The following is a 15,139-nucleotide window of genomic DNA, read 5'->3' as shown; positions in this document are numbered from 1 at the left end:
TGTATAACTACATCAAGGGAGACAGTGCACTATATATACAAGGTAACCTGGGGTGGGGTAGATATTTGAATTTTAACATTAATTTTCTTCTATTTAATTAAATCTCAAAGGATTTACACAAAAATAATGATTCGCTATATCAACCAGGTATATAAACTAGGTTTTACGGTTAATTATTTTCAAAAATTAGAAACGAATTTGTTTACTATTAGTTAGCTACAAATTTTGGGTTTACGTGGATTTTTTTTACCGTTAGTATAACACTTTGTTACCGTTTATTTATTTAGATTCATAGGTTAAGATATATTCATAGTATTCAAAAGGCATTGGATTAATTTAATTGATTAATATCACTGTGAGCATGAGCGTGTGTGAATGTTCAGAAGAGTTTTTGCTTGTACTAGTGTCTTCTTGTTATATGTTGTTTGTGGCAGTTTCCGATTTGGGACAAATACGATCAAAACGGCAAATTAACAGATCGTAACATTGGACAACGCTTCTGTTAGATAAGACAAATAGATTCTAAATAAAGGAGTAAATAGCAATGGTGCTAGATTGCGGTTTGCTGAAATTCCATAATTATAATCCCTTCAGAATTGGGATTGGTTTTTGTTTGAGAGCTTAGCATTAGGAAATGAAGTTTATAATTGCAATAGCTTTATAGAAGAAGTCCTATGTATTTACACGTGGTAATTTTATTATAGGCTGTTGGTCAGTAAATATATATCAATTTCCTTGGGAATTTTCTTTTTTTAATTTGTTGCGTGGGACAGACAATAAGACAAAAGAGGTAGCAAAAGTGAGAGGCATGTGAGAGCAGGAAACAAAGATATTCGAGAGTCAGAAACATAAGATTGGTGGTACTTTCACTTGACAGAGTTGTGAGAGAGAGTACGTTGTTTGTTGTGCTTTACCTTTTTGACATCCATATTTGGCATCGGCTATAAATCCGGGTGGGCAGAATTTACATATCGGCTTATGATCCTCGACAATGCATGGCGAGTTAGGTGCGCATGTTGCAAATTTGCACGGATCGACGCACTGATAATTGCGGCATGCCAGACCGGCCGGGCAGCCTGCATCACGCAAACAAATGGAAATCGATGGTTGACAATCGCGCATGCAAATACAAATTGGTTTGTGATCCTGGACTTCGCACGATTTATTCTCCGCACAGATGGCCGGCCGACCCAATGGTACTATGCATGGATTACGACATTTACCTTCTGTGCAAGCCATGTTTGAGGCGCAATCATCATCGCGATAGCATTCACGTTTACCTGGTGCGCAAGTAAGCTCGCCATATTCATTTACTATAAAGCCTGATTTGCATATGCAAACAGGGTGGTGGCGTCGGGTCTCGCATTTCTTATTACTTTCACATATAAAGAGAGGATTATTACATGGATCTGTGCATTGGCCGTATTGGCCACACTGCAAAGTCTCCGGGCATTCTGTATCACTAGTGCATGGTATTTGTTCTTTGCTCTGCCCATCTTCGTCTTTCTCACACTTTGGATCCGGTTTACATTCAACATCCGGCCGACCGATGTGACAGCTAGGACAAGAGCAGCGCGGACGATGCAGAACAGTTTTACATAACGCATTTGAACCACACGCGCCACGCATTGTGCAAGGATCGGTGCAGTGTCCTTGGAGGCATGATTTTTCACTGGGACAATCCGTATCTGAGTAGCATTGTTCGGTGTCTATAAACGTAACATACAGCAACGAGGAACGAAAGAGAGAGATAGACAGGTTTGTTTGGTTGTATATATGTTAATGGTTGGGTGCATTGAACTGTTCGGTGACATTTACGCTAAAGATATGGGGGAACTGATTGATTGATTCACTTGCTGTAAATGTGAATTTTAGAGAGCATTGAAACACTTTCAGAATGTGAAAAAAAGTGCAACAATTGAAATCAGATTTTGGAACATTATATAGGTTTGATAGAAAATTTCAAAATAGATTTAGGACTTAAAGATGGAAGACGCAGACGTGGAAGGTATTAAAGTAATTCACAGAAAGAAAACTTAAAGCTAAAATTTTCTAAAAAAAAAAAAATAACAGAATGGAAGACTTAAACAAGACAATATATAAACAGTTTAATTCAGTGTTTTCTTGGTGTTGGTTCTTTGATTGGTTTGGGTTTAAGTGTTTTGTGTTTTGTTGTGGTGGAAGGTGGGTGGTGTTTTGGGGGTCTAGGGATCGGTTTTGTGTTGACTTCAAATGAGAATAGGATTTTTTGATTGATTAAAGTAGTAGGAGTTTGTTTTAGCAGGGAGACTTGATAGGGATGTGCATAATAAAAACAAAGAAAAAAATAAGACAACGAAAACAAAAATTAAGTAAATAATAAAATAATTAAATATGGTCACACATTGCGTGAGCCCAATTTAGTCAGTTTGGTTGTGCAGTTAGTTAAGGACAGGCAGCAAAACAAAAGAGAAAGTGTTTAAAATACGTTTAATCGTCTAAATCAAATTGCAGAACTGTGAAGGGAACATCTCACATTATTTCATTATATGTTTATATATAAATATATATGAACTATGTATATAAATCGATATGGATTTTTATTGCTTAAATGGCTGCTTCTGATTTCCAGCGAACAAGTAGGTGAAAGCAGAAAGAACAAATAAGCAATAGTTACAATCTTTGATGGATTACCAATTTGTTGTTGAACGAGATTAGCTGAAAATGCCGGCACTTTTCCAATCAGCCCAGTTTTAGTGGTCTAAAAGCCTTTCTCTTGATTTGAGCAATGATTTCTTAGGGGTTTGATGTGATCTCTAGCTGATACATATTGATTATTATTGTAGTTGTTGTTCAGTTTTAAGTAATGGAAAAAATTACACGACATCCAACACATGCGCTCTGCCCTCACGAGAGACACGTTATTGGTTGATTGTTTTGGGTGAGTTGGTAAGTTAGTGAAATGATTGATTTATCAAGAGGCAGAAAGAGAGCGAGAGACAGAGAGTAAAAGACATCGAGAAGTAAAGGCAGATTGAAAGTGGAGAAGAAAAATTGACTAAATCAAGATTATCAAGATAAATAAAATTTTGGAAAACGAAATAAGGAGATTATGTTAGAAGTAAATAATTAGCTATGAATAGGTTTTGGCTATTTAGTTCATCCATGTTATTTTATAATTTACAATTGAAAAAATTTCGTTTTTATATTTACAGGTTCCGTATTTGGTTAGTTGGTCGGCCATCTTTTTTTTTTTTTTTTTTTTTGTTTTGAATACGAATATATGTACATATGGTTGGTAGATAATCACATATACAAATTCCTGTATATACAACTTAAAGACTAGGCAAATGTACCAAAAATCAAAAATAATTGAAAAGTGTTAGTTAAATTTAGTTACATGTCAATTCAAATTTTGGTAGACCAATAGACGAGCACTATAAAGTGTGGTGGTGTAGGTGGTAGGCAAGAGCATACGATTTTACATCTTAATAGATATTTACGTAGTAGTATACCGAAGGAGATTTGTACAAACAGTTTGTTTTGTGACGTCTTTCATTGAGAAATCGGTTATATTGTATGTTATAAATATTAGAATTTTATAATGTGATTTTTATTATTCATTATTTGGGATGCATTGAAAAGTAGTAGTTGTTTTTGTTGTTGCTTTGTAATTTTTGCTATACACAGTTGTTTTATTTATATTTGTAATGAACTGGCGCTAAAATTGTATCCATTAGATTTTTAAAAGCATATGTATGTGAACTATGTGTGAGAATTGTCCCGTCCACAGTTCCCAATCTGAGACTTTGTTCATTCAAGAAATGCAACAATGGAGATATATGTATATATCATATGGTAACAAATGCTATATATTTTGTTTAGCAATAGGAAACGAGAGAGCGGGGAATTTAGCAGCAGCAATATAGTGGATAAGGCATGGATAGAGCGGAGTAAGGGGAAGGGTGGGATATTATTGAGGACACAGGATACGATATGGTAACAAGGATGTGTAAAGGTTTTGTTTTCTATAATATTAGCGTTGGATTTAGTGTTGTTGTTGTTTTTGTTGATTATTTAAATTTATTTTATTCCTTGGTTGTTGTTCTGTAATTCGCTATCGCGGCATTTAATTCAAGTAATTACGAGATGAATCGCCGGTTCTACTATATGTATGTATATCTATCTGTGCATTAACTGAATTTGTTTTTTATTTTTATTTTCCAATTATTGATAATGTTTTGAGATGCCGGAGAGCTCAGAATAGATATGATGGTTATCGAAAAGCCAATTATTGGTATGATGGATTACTCCATGAATTAAAATGTGCGGAATTTAGGGCTCTATGAAAAGCTGAATGTGAAATGATAAGCCAGATGAAACACTAAGATTATTAGTTTTTCAACTTTACTTTCATAGTATTGCGAATGTCGGTTTAGTAGGCAATACATTTGCTTAAAACTAAACGCAAGCTATATATAGGTTTTTTGGTGTTGAAATGAATTCTAGGCACAGATTGGGTAACCGCGATAGCGACAGCAACATTCCACGATTCCATATGCGCGTTGACAAATCTTAGACTAATAAACAAATCAAAAAAATAAAAAAATATTGTAAAAAAAAAAAATTCTACTTCAAACTTGTGCACAAAATTTTTCCTTAGTTGTTTTTTTGGTTTGAGCAAACTGAATTATATTGGGAAGTGATTGTGTAGGTGTTCTTCTTTGGTTTGGTGCAAGGGAATTCAACATTACCATATGTACTTGGAACAATTGCAACTTCAAACATGTGTATAGGTTGTTGTTGTTTTTGTTAAAAAAAAATTATAAAAATTAGAAAACTATAAAATATTGTTTAAAATATATTAGCTTTGTCATTAAAAAAAAATAAAACACACACTACACGAAAAACTGAGAGTTGTTCTATTCAGCCGCAAAAGCTGTAAAATTAGTGGAATTAGCTGGGTTGGTATAAGTCTCAAAAAACTCATTAACTAAATAATCAAACCAATATTTTATATTAAATTGAAATTATAACAACATATTCAATTTTTGTTACTAACAGACCTCCAGTTAACAAAAAAATAGGAACGTCAATGATAAGACTAGCTTATTAAAATTAAAATAACAATTGTAAGGAACGTCGGTTAACATGATTAGGATTATATCTTTGTACTCTAGTAACTAGAACACTCTGGATTGATCGAGGTATACATAAATAGGTTGCACTTACCTTGTTGACAAACATATTCATAACCCTGACGTACACAGTCGCCCACTTCACATCCATGCATGCGACAATCTTCTGGCGGTGGCGTCAAATAGCCTAAATATTAAAGAAACCTTTAGTATCAAAAGTAAATTCAAAGTTTTTTGTGGGCTCTTACATTGAACATAAGCATCACCATTGGGGAAGTCTTCTGGGCAATAGCATTCAGCCTGATTATTTTCAAGCACATGGCAGGCGGCGTTAAGGCCACAAGGTTGATCATGACAAGCATTCACAAGAGGTCCCTCACACAGGCAACCCTTGTTGGCATCCCCTATGCAGCCATCCATGCACGCACACTCATACCCACCGGGTACTTCATTGCATTTTGAGTTGACACCGCAGGGATTGTTAGAACAGCCACCATCCAATGGTTGACATTCGACAGAAGGATTTCCAAAGAAGTCGGGGGGACAAGAGCACTGAGCTTTTCGGTTAACAACACGGCATTGAGCATTAGAACCGCAAGCTCCATATTCAAGACAAGGATTGCGACATTTGCCATTATCACAGCGCTTGCTCGAGTCACAGTCACCATCCTGACGACACTCGAATTGTACACACTCCTTACTGGGCTCGCCTTCATAGCCATCGGGGCAGTAACACAGCATACGATGTTCGGACACTGTGCACAAGGCATTTCGGCCGCAGGCCTTGTCATTGGCGCAAGGATCTGTACATTTTCCTCGCACACAGCTCTGATCTGCCGCACAGTCGCCATTCGATTTGCAGCCAGCAATGCAGGCTCCACGTTCGCATAGCTGACCCACAGTACACTGACGCTTGGGTCCGCACTTGTTGCGACACTTGCCCCGAGCACACTGCTGTCCGCAGGCACAATCCTCAGAACGAGAGCATTTCGGCGCACAATAAGAGCCACTCTCATCACATTCACAACCGGGGTGGCAGCGCTCTGGTGGCACTTGGCAACCAGTTAAACCATCTCCTATGAAAGAAGCTGGACACTGACATTGAACTCCATGATTTATAACCAAGCAGTCTGCACACTGGCCACATTGGCCCGGAGTCTGACAAGGATTCGAACATTTCTTGTTTACACAGGCCTCTTCACTTGGGCAGCTAAGGTCATTGCGACAGCCAATTTGACACACACGATTCTCGCATATCTGACCCTGGGCGCAGGCATTATCCGTGTTACAAACAGTTCGGCAGGTTCCACGCATGCATCGCTCATCAGAAAGACAGTTTTGATCATTGCGGCATTTGCCCTGGCAACTGCCTGCATAGCATAGTTGATTCGATTGACAATCCTCGTTGCGGCCGCATGCGGTTCGTGGTGCCTTGCAGGCAACTCTTGCATCACCGTTGAGACCTTCGGAGCATGTACATTGCTTTCGATGCTGGATCGTTTCGCAAACGGCATTCGTGCCACAGGCTGTGGGCTCAGCGCAGGGATCTACGCACTGTTGCCCAATGCAAGAAAGATGCGATGCACAACTCTGGTCTGAACGGCAGCCAGCGACACAGTTAAGACCTAGACAAAGCTCACCGTGGGCACATTCATTATCGTGGCGACACAACGGCTTGCAGACACCCTGCTGGCAGCGTTCATTGGTAAGGCACCCAGAGTCATCGGCACATAGCGGTCGGCAGACAGATTCAAAGCAAGCTAGGCCATAGCTGCAGTCGCGATTTTCATGGCACTCTGATGGGGGAGATCGTACGCAACCCACCTGGGGAGTTGGATTGGGAACCATACTCTCCAGGCAGCTGCAACTAGCGCGATGATTGGCCACCGAGCAGGCAGCATTAGGTCCACATGGATTCTCCAAACAGGGATTAACACACTTGTCATTGCGGCATGACTCGGAGGCGCTACAGTCGTCATCCACATGGCAACCGTACACACATTTATTATGCAAGCAGACATGGCCCAGGAAACAATCATTGTCCACGCGACAAGTAACTGCAATCCGAAAAAAATTATGTGTACCATTTTGATAAAAAGGAATCGTTAGTTACTTACGCATGCAATTTCCATTAAGGCACTTCTCATTTGAAGCACATTCCAAATCATTGTGGCAAATTGGTAAGCACATTGAGTCACGGCATGTGTAGCCAGGAGTGCATTCACCATCACAGGCCACCGGGACACGCACGCACTCTTTGCTGGCGTCGCCAGTGAAACCCTCGGGGCAGTGGCATTGTTTGAGATGTGTTTGGATCTCACAGTTTGCATTCTGACCACAGGCCTGTGGCTGAAGGCATGGATTGAAGCATTGACCGCCCTGGCACACCTCCGATGGTCCGCATTCGGTGTCCAGAACACAAGCAGCTGGTGGTGATGATAAATAAAAATTAGTAAATTTTATTCTAGATTAACTATGCCTGCATCCGAGAAGGCGTTACGTATTGTACGTGGCGTGTCGTGTGGTCAAGTGTATATTTGTTGTTTTTTTTTTTAGTTTCTTAAGTTAGTCGATTTAGAAGGGTAGTACCTAAGAACTAGACGTGTCCAAGAAGAACTTGTTAAATTAAGTTGTATAATATATTGTAACAATAGGAAGAGTGTATTTAAATAAAACGCTTCCACTGTCACAACATAAGTAAAAATCTTCATGCTAGTTGATAGTAGTAAGTAGGTAAGTGTCTACTACTAGTAGGTTAACCAATTGGTGAATGTTTGTCGTAAGTCGAGAGACGTTTAATTAGGACCCTGTGGTGGGGTGGTGTTAGTACTTACGTTTACACACGCTATCCGAGCAGTAGGTATTGGTCGGACAATCGCTTGTGATATGACAGGGAACAGGCAATGGCTTGCAACCGACCACCCGGTCAGCGGGTTGGCCATCGTAGCCATTGCGACATGCACATTGAGCGACATGGCCTTTCGGAACACATTCCGCATTGGGGCCACATTGCAACTGAGAGCAAACATCGTTACATTTGGCCACACCATTGGTTTTGGTGCAAGCTGCATGCGGAGGACAATCCTCGTTAGTGGTGCATTCAACAGAGGTACGACAGCCTTCATTGTAGGGATCACCGACAAGGCCGGGTGGGCAAGAACACTTGTATGAGCCGCGGGAGTTGCGACAGCGTGCCCCGGGTCCACAGGGTGCATCTCGGCAAAAGTCAATAACGTCGCAACGAACTTGAGGGTCACCACTAAAACCGGGCTGACAGTGACACACCTGACGGTGGTTCTCTGTTGTGCATAGCGCATTCTCTCCACACGGCTGACCGATGAGGCAAGCAATCTTACACATATGATTGTCGCAACTCTTATCATTGGAACAATCATCGTCGGTATTACATTCGACTTTACGACATCCCGTTCGGGCATCACCGAAGAATCCTTCTTTACACAAGCAATCGGGTGCATGAGATCGAGCCACACATTCGGCATTTCGGCCACAAGCGGCACGTCCAAGGCATACGGATTCGCAGCGTGCACGTCCATATGCATCCATTAAGCATGTCTCGTCCTCTTGGCAGTCACTATTTGTTTTGCAGTCTAGTTCCTTAGTGCAAATGTTATTTTGACAATACTGGAACTGAGGGCAGGTTGAATTTGTCTTACAAGTTCCTTGACAAACACCCTGCAAACAAAGCTGATCATCGATACAATCCCGATTGGTGCTGCAGAGTGGACTGCAAATGCCATGGGAGCAAATGCTTCCCTGAGCACATTGTGCATCTTGTTGGCAATATTGCAACGGCACACATCCTAACTTAGCATCTCCGGTGCTTCCGCTTTCACAAGAACATACACCAATATGATTCTGAACAGCACAACGTGCCTGTGCTCCGCAAACATTTGGTAGGGAACAAGGATTAATACACTTTGCATCCAAGCAGGCCTTGTCATTGGAGCAGTCATCATTGTCGGAGCACTCAATATGTAGACACTCGACTTGTGGATCGCCGCGAGAGTTCGCTGGACATGTGCAAATGGCTTTGTGTCCTTGCGCTACACACTGGGCATTCAATCCGCAAGCATTATCACGTTCACAAGGGCTGCGGCACCGCGAATTTTGACAACTTGCTGACGAAGGACAATCGGCATCACTTAAACATTCGCTGGGATCACGGCAACCAGCTTGAACTGGATCGCCGATGAGTCCCTCGGGACATTGACAGTTGTAGCTTCCAGGTAAATTATTGCAAAAAGCAGTGCTGTGACATGGCTTGGTGAGACACTCATTGACATCCTCGCACACTTCATTGACCAACTGATATCCCTCGTAACAGGCACAGACAGCCTTGTGATCCATGACCTGGCAATTTCCTTTGCCGCAACTGGTAAGATCACAAGGTTTAATGCAGCGGTTCGTTTCCGCATCACATGCCCGATCATTAGCGCAATCAACATGATCAATACACTCTACCTTAAAGCATCCAACTCCAGTATCATTTGGATCTCCCAAAAATCCAGCTGGACACGTACATAACGATTGATGAGATTCGGCCTGACATTGGGCATTAGGACCACATACGGTGTGTAGGCACGGATCCGTGCATTTACCGTGGATGCAAGCCAAGTTGTTGGCACAATTATCATGCTGATTACATTGGCGGGGTTGAGAGCAACCCTGTTTGGTGTAACCATCCCCAACCGTTCCCTCAGGACAGACGCATCGATATGATCCGGGAACATTTTCACAGCGAGCGCTGGCATGGCAGGGCTGTTCTGTACATTCATCGATATCAGAACAACCAAATGGCGTGCCTATAAATCCGTTGGCGCACTTACATTTGCCTGTTAAACACAGTTCCGTGGGTGGGCAATCAGCATCCGATTCACAACCTGGCTGGCAAGTTCGGTCCCCATTACATATCTCACCGGCCAAACAATTGTTGCTAGTGTAGCAGACCTTCCGGCAAACTTGTTGGTAACAACGTTCACCAATGGCACATGAGGAGGTCTTTGTGCAGGGCAGATTGCATTGATTGCCAATGCACATATGACTGGTGGGGCACTGATTGGTGGCCAGACATGGAGCTGGCACACGCACACAACCTTGTTCTGGCGTTGGGTTGCCTTCGAAACCTTCGGGGCAAGCACACTGCGTACGATGTTGGGAAATGCTGCAGAGAGCATTGGGGCCGCAGCTATTTCCCGATTGGCAAGGATTAAGACACTTGTTCTCAATACACGACTGATCCTGCTTACACTCCTTGTTGCTGCGACAGCCAATAGCACAATGGCCCTCGAGACAAGCCAATCCTGCGGCGCATTGGCTGTGATCCAAACAAGCGACAACACAAACATTGCCGACACAACGTTCACCATCCGAGCAGTCCTGTGTGTTTCGGCATGCTATACGGCACTGTCCATTGTAGCACAGTTCGCCACCGCAATCTACATCGGTTAGGCACTTCGATGCACTACGAGCGCAGCCGTCCTTTGCAGACTCGGAGATGGGCTGGAATCGAAGTGGGCAGCTGCAGACCGGCTTTCGGTTGATTACCTTACATTCGGCATTGGCACCACAAGCATTATCGCATGGGTTCAGGCAACGGCCGCCTGCACATATTGTATTTGCTGGACAATCAGCATCTCCATTGGGGCACTGGCCATCTGGCCGACACCCGGTAGTAGTGGGATCACCAATAAAGTGTGCAGGGCATTTACATTTTGGACCATCCGGTGTTACCTCACAAATAGCAGTAGAATGGCAGGTGCCTGTGGCACAACCACCCTGTTTAGTGCAAGCTACCTCCGGTAGAGGATCCCCTCGGAAACCAGGTGGACATTGGCAGACAGCACGATGGTCTTCAGCCAAGCAAATAGCATTCTCGCCGCATGACTCCTCATCGCAGACATCGTAACAAGTGTGAGTCATACGGTTACACATTTGACTAGGCGGACAATCATGATTGTAGACACATGGCACGCTTTGACAACCATTAAATGGGTCATAAGGATCGCCAGCGAATGGTCCAGGTGGACACTGACATTGAGCCTGGTGGTTATTTGTAACGCAAACAGCGCGCGGACCACATTTTACTGTCTCGCATGCCGGACGGCAGCTTAGAGTCTGTGTGGACTCATCCTTGATACAAGCTTCCGATTCTGGACACTCGGCATGGTTGCGACACTGATGCTTACGAACAGGTTGGCAGCCATTACGATCGTTGGGGTTTCCTATAAAACCACTAAGGCAGTCACAGCGTCCCTGGTGTTGACGTGCCACACAAACAGAGTTTGCGGGGCAAGTGAACGCATCACAAATGGCCACACACTTAAGAACGCCTAAAACATCTGGCCGACAGGCAGAGCTTTCGGGGCAATTACTGTCACTGGTGCAGTCAGGAAGAGAAGGCTTCTCGCACGAAGAGGCCACGGGGTTCCATACATAGCTATCGGCACAATTGCATATGGCATGACCGGCAGGATTAATTTTACATAGCTCGTTCGGGCCACATACCACATTGGAGCAGAGGTTAATACATTCCCGTGTGCTTCCCTGCTCGTGAGTTTGGCATCCAAAACCTCGTTCGCAATCTTCATCGGTTTTACATTTATCCTCCATATCGGGAATTTTGCGCTCGGGCTGGCATCCTACTTGAAGATTACTGGGATTGCCGTAGAAACCATCAGAGCAAATACAAGACGAGCGATGATCATCGGCCACACAAAGTGCATTTGGACCACACTGTATCTTTGAGCAGGCATCTACACACTTGCGCAAGCCACGACCCAATTGGAAGCAAATCTCCGTTTGACGGCAATCCGCATCATTGCCACATTGGCCACGAATACTGCAACCTTGGGTGAGATCATGCGGATCTCCGACATATCCCAGTGGGCAAAGACATTTACCAGCATCACAAACGGCACGCGGTCCACATGCTGTTTTGGAACAGAGGTTCTTGCATTTTCCATTTTCACAACTGTAGCCATCTGGACATTCAATGCGATCACTGCATTGACATTTGTTGGCATCTTGGCAGAATTTCCTCTCGATTGGCTGACAACTACTATATGGATTGCCACCATGACCGGAAAGACAGCGACACTCGAAGCTTCCGGGGGTATTAAGACACGCGGCATTGAGGCCGCAGGGCTTGCTCGTGCATTCATTCACATCCAGGCAGCCCACATAGGGATTGCCGCTAAAGCCTTGCGGGCAAAGGCATGTAATATGATCGGCAACTGATCGACATTCTGCATTGGCTCCGCAGCTATTTGGCTGACACACATTTTTGCTCTGCGGTCCACACCCTTCGTAGGGATTGCCAAAGGTTCCTGGATTACAGGCACAACGGCTTTGCCCAAGTCCATACTCGCAGTGAGCATTATCGCCACAATTGGGTGAGCACTTCGCCTTCTCAATGGGAGGCATGCAGAGTAAATCGGGGTTACCCACAAAGTTGGGTTCACACACGCACTTTCCATTATTTTTATCACAGGTCGCTCCGATTCCGCAGACGACGCCATCGCAACGTTCTTTGCAGCGTCCATTAATACAAATTTGTCGTTCATCGCAGGGCCGGGTGGCGCTGCATTGATCGGTACTACAACTGCCACCAGGGAAGGGATTTCCAAGTTGACCTTGAGGACATTTACAGGTTGGTCCCTCACTAGTCGGTATGCATAGAGCTCCTTCGCCACATATAACATCTTGGCACTGGGATACACAATCTCCATCTACATTTTTAGCATAACCGACGCGACAACGACACCAGCCCGCATGTTGTTCGGTCTCGCAATAAGCATTGGAACCGCAAAGCAAACTGGCACAGGGACTTAAACAACTTCCGTCGAGACAGGCTAAATTACTAGCACAATCTTCGTTGCTGGTACATCTACTCTTGACGGTACCGTCTTCGAAAATGCATCCACTCTTATATGCATCACCGGTGAAGCCTTTGGGACATACGCACTGGTAACCGCCCTTCTCATTAATGCAATGGGCTCCGTAGGCACAGGGCAAATGAGCGCATTCGTTTTCATCTGTGCATCCCATCAGGGGATCGCCTTTGAAGCCCGCTTCGCACATACACTGTGGAGGATCAGATGGGGTGCACTTGGCATTGATGCCACATGGGAAACGTTCACATGGACTCTTGCATTTATTATTATCTTGGGCATCAAGGAAGTAAGGTGGCGGACATACACACTCGCCCGGTTGAATGCATTTCTCATTGCTAGCGCACTCCTTATCAGCGGCACATTTGCGCTGAGCTGGAGCACAAAGCCCGTTGTAGGCATCACCTTGATAGCCCTCCGGACAGTGACAACTATATCCACCTGGCAAATTCACACATTGCGCTCCGTAAGAACAGAGTTGAGAGCCCCGGTCTTCACATTCGTTGACATCTATACAGCTGCCGTCAGGTTGCGTTTGATATCCCTTGGGACAGGCACAATAACTTACGCCACCGGCTATTGATATGCATTCGGCACCGCTAGGACATGGTTGACCAGTGGAACAGCCGGCTAGTACGCAACTGTTACCCAGTAACTTGTAAGGTGCTTGGCACTGACATTCTGGAGTACTACAGCTCTCGCACATAAGGAAAGGATTTCCCGTGTGGCCCTGAGGGCAGCGACATTCATAACTGCCAGGCAAGTTCTTGCACAAGGCATTTAAGCCACACGCGGCTTTTCCTCGTTGTGATGAACATTCGTCAATGTCCTGGCATAGACCAGTGGCTGCATCTCGTTCATAGCCTTGACGACAAATGCAAACACTGCCTCCAGTAAATGTATCCTGGACACAGCTTTCTCCGGGTGCACAGGGATTAGCGTCTGAGCAGCCAACAGTCTTTGACGTAGCGCAGCCCTCGCGATACGCATCTCCGGTAGATCCACCTGGACATTGGCACAAGTAGCCACCATCTGTATTAGAGCAAATCGCATTTGCGGCGCATGGGTTGGCACGGCACTCATCAATATCTGAGCAACCGCCTGGTACCGCCGCATTGCCCGTATATCCAGGAGCACATAGACATTGTGCCTGACCGTTCGCTAGCATGCACTGAGCATGTGCACCACAATCCTGTTCTTCGCATGGATGACGGCAATCATTGCCAATATTGGGTTCCGGGCAAAGGCAACGCTTAGTATCATCACAGATAGCATTTCCAGGGCAATTTTCGCTTGTTGAGCAACTCACGATGGGCACGCATCGAACACTAGGATCTGGATCAGCTAGGGTATTTTCTGGACAACGGCAAGTGTATCCACCGCCTGGAACATTAACACATTCCGCCCCACTTCCACATTTACTTGCACCCGCCCGACATTCGTCCACATCAACGCATTTAGTGCTAGGATCTCCAGAGAAACCAGGTGGACAAGCACAATTGAATCCTCCAGCTGTATTCGTGCAAGTGGCATTCTGTCCACAGCTACCATATGGTCCATGCAAGAGATCGCATTCATCAATATCCACACAACCAGCTGAAATATCACTGGGATTATAGGTCCAGCCTTCCTCACAGACGCAGTAGGCCTCGTTCTCATCCGGTTTGCAATAAGCATGAGCTCCACATTGTACATCCTCGCAAGGCTGCTTACAAGCCAAACGTGGAGGGCTACCGACATAGCCGGCTTCACATTCACAACCATAAGAGCCGGGAGTATTCACGCATTGAGCATGCGGACCACATACTTCTGCATGTGTGCGGCATTCATCAATATCCACGCAACTAGATCCGATTGGCTCAAAGCCATCCAAACAGAAGCATTGATTTTCAATACATTCGGCATTATTTGTACAATCGAAGTTGCTGCGGCAAAGAATATTCACATCGACCTGTTCGCAGGCAATCTTTGCATCCGGTTTACCATCGTATCCCTGTGGGCACTTGCAATTGTAGCCGGGATTCGTGTTCTCGCAGTTGGCATGTTCACCACAGGGCTTATCTAGAGCAGCGCATTCATCGATATCTACACAGCCGCGGAAAGGATCCCCGT

The 15,139-nt window shown here is 44.3% G+C and overlaps 1 protein-coding gene across 1 annotated transcript in view; it reads right to left on the bottom strand.

The window, feature by feature from the left end:
- Positions 1–15,139, bottom strand: part of dpy (dumpy) — a 92,895-nt gene that overhangs the window by 67,194 nt on the left and 10,562 nt on the right. The window contains 5 exon segments of the mRNA XM_068288095.1: positions 915–1,709; positions 5,212–5,304; positions 5,366–7,174; positions 7,235–7,543; positions 7,952–15,139. Of these exon segments, the coding sequence (XP_068144196.1) occupies positions 915–1,709; positions 5,212–5,304; positions 5,366–7,174; positions 7,235–7,543; positions 7,952–15,139 (10,194 nt within the window).

The sequence above is a fragment of the Drosophila tropicalis genome, unplaced genomic scaffold, assembly GCF_018151085.1.
Source record: "Drosophila tropicalis isolate 14030-0801.00 unplaced genomic scaffold, ASM1815108v1 contig_1187, whole genome shotgun sequence".
NCBI classification, from domain to species: domain Eukaryota; kingdom Metazoa; phylum Arthropoda; class Insecta; order Diptera; family Drosophilidae; genus Drosophila; species Drosophila tropicalis.
Note: the sequence above shows the minus strand (reverse complement) of the source record. Positions and strands in the feature narration are given on the sequence as shown.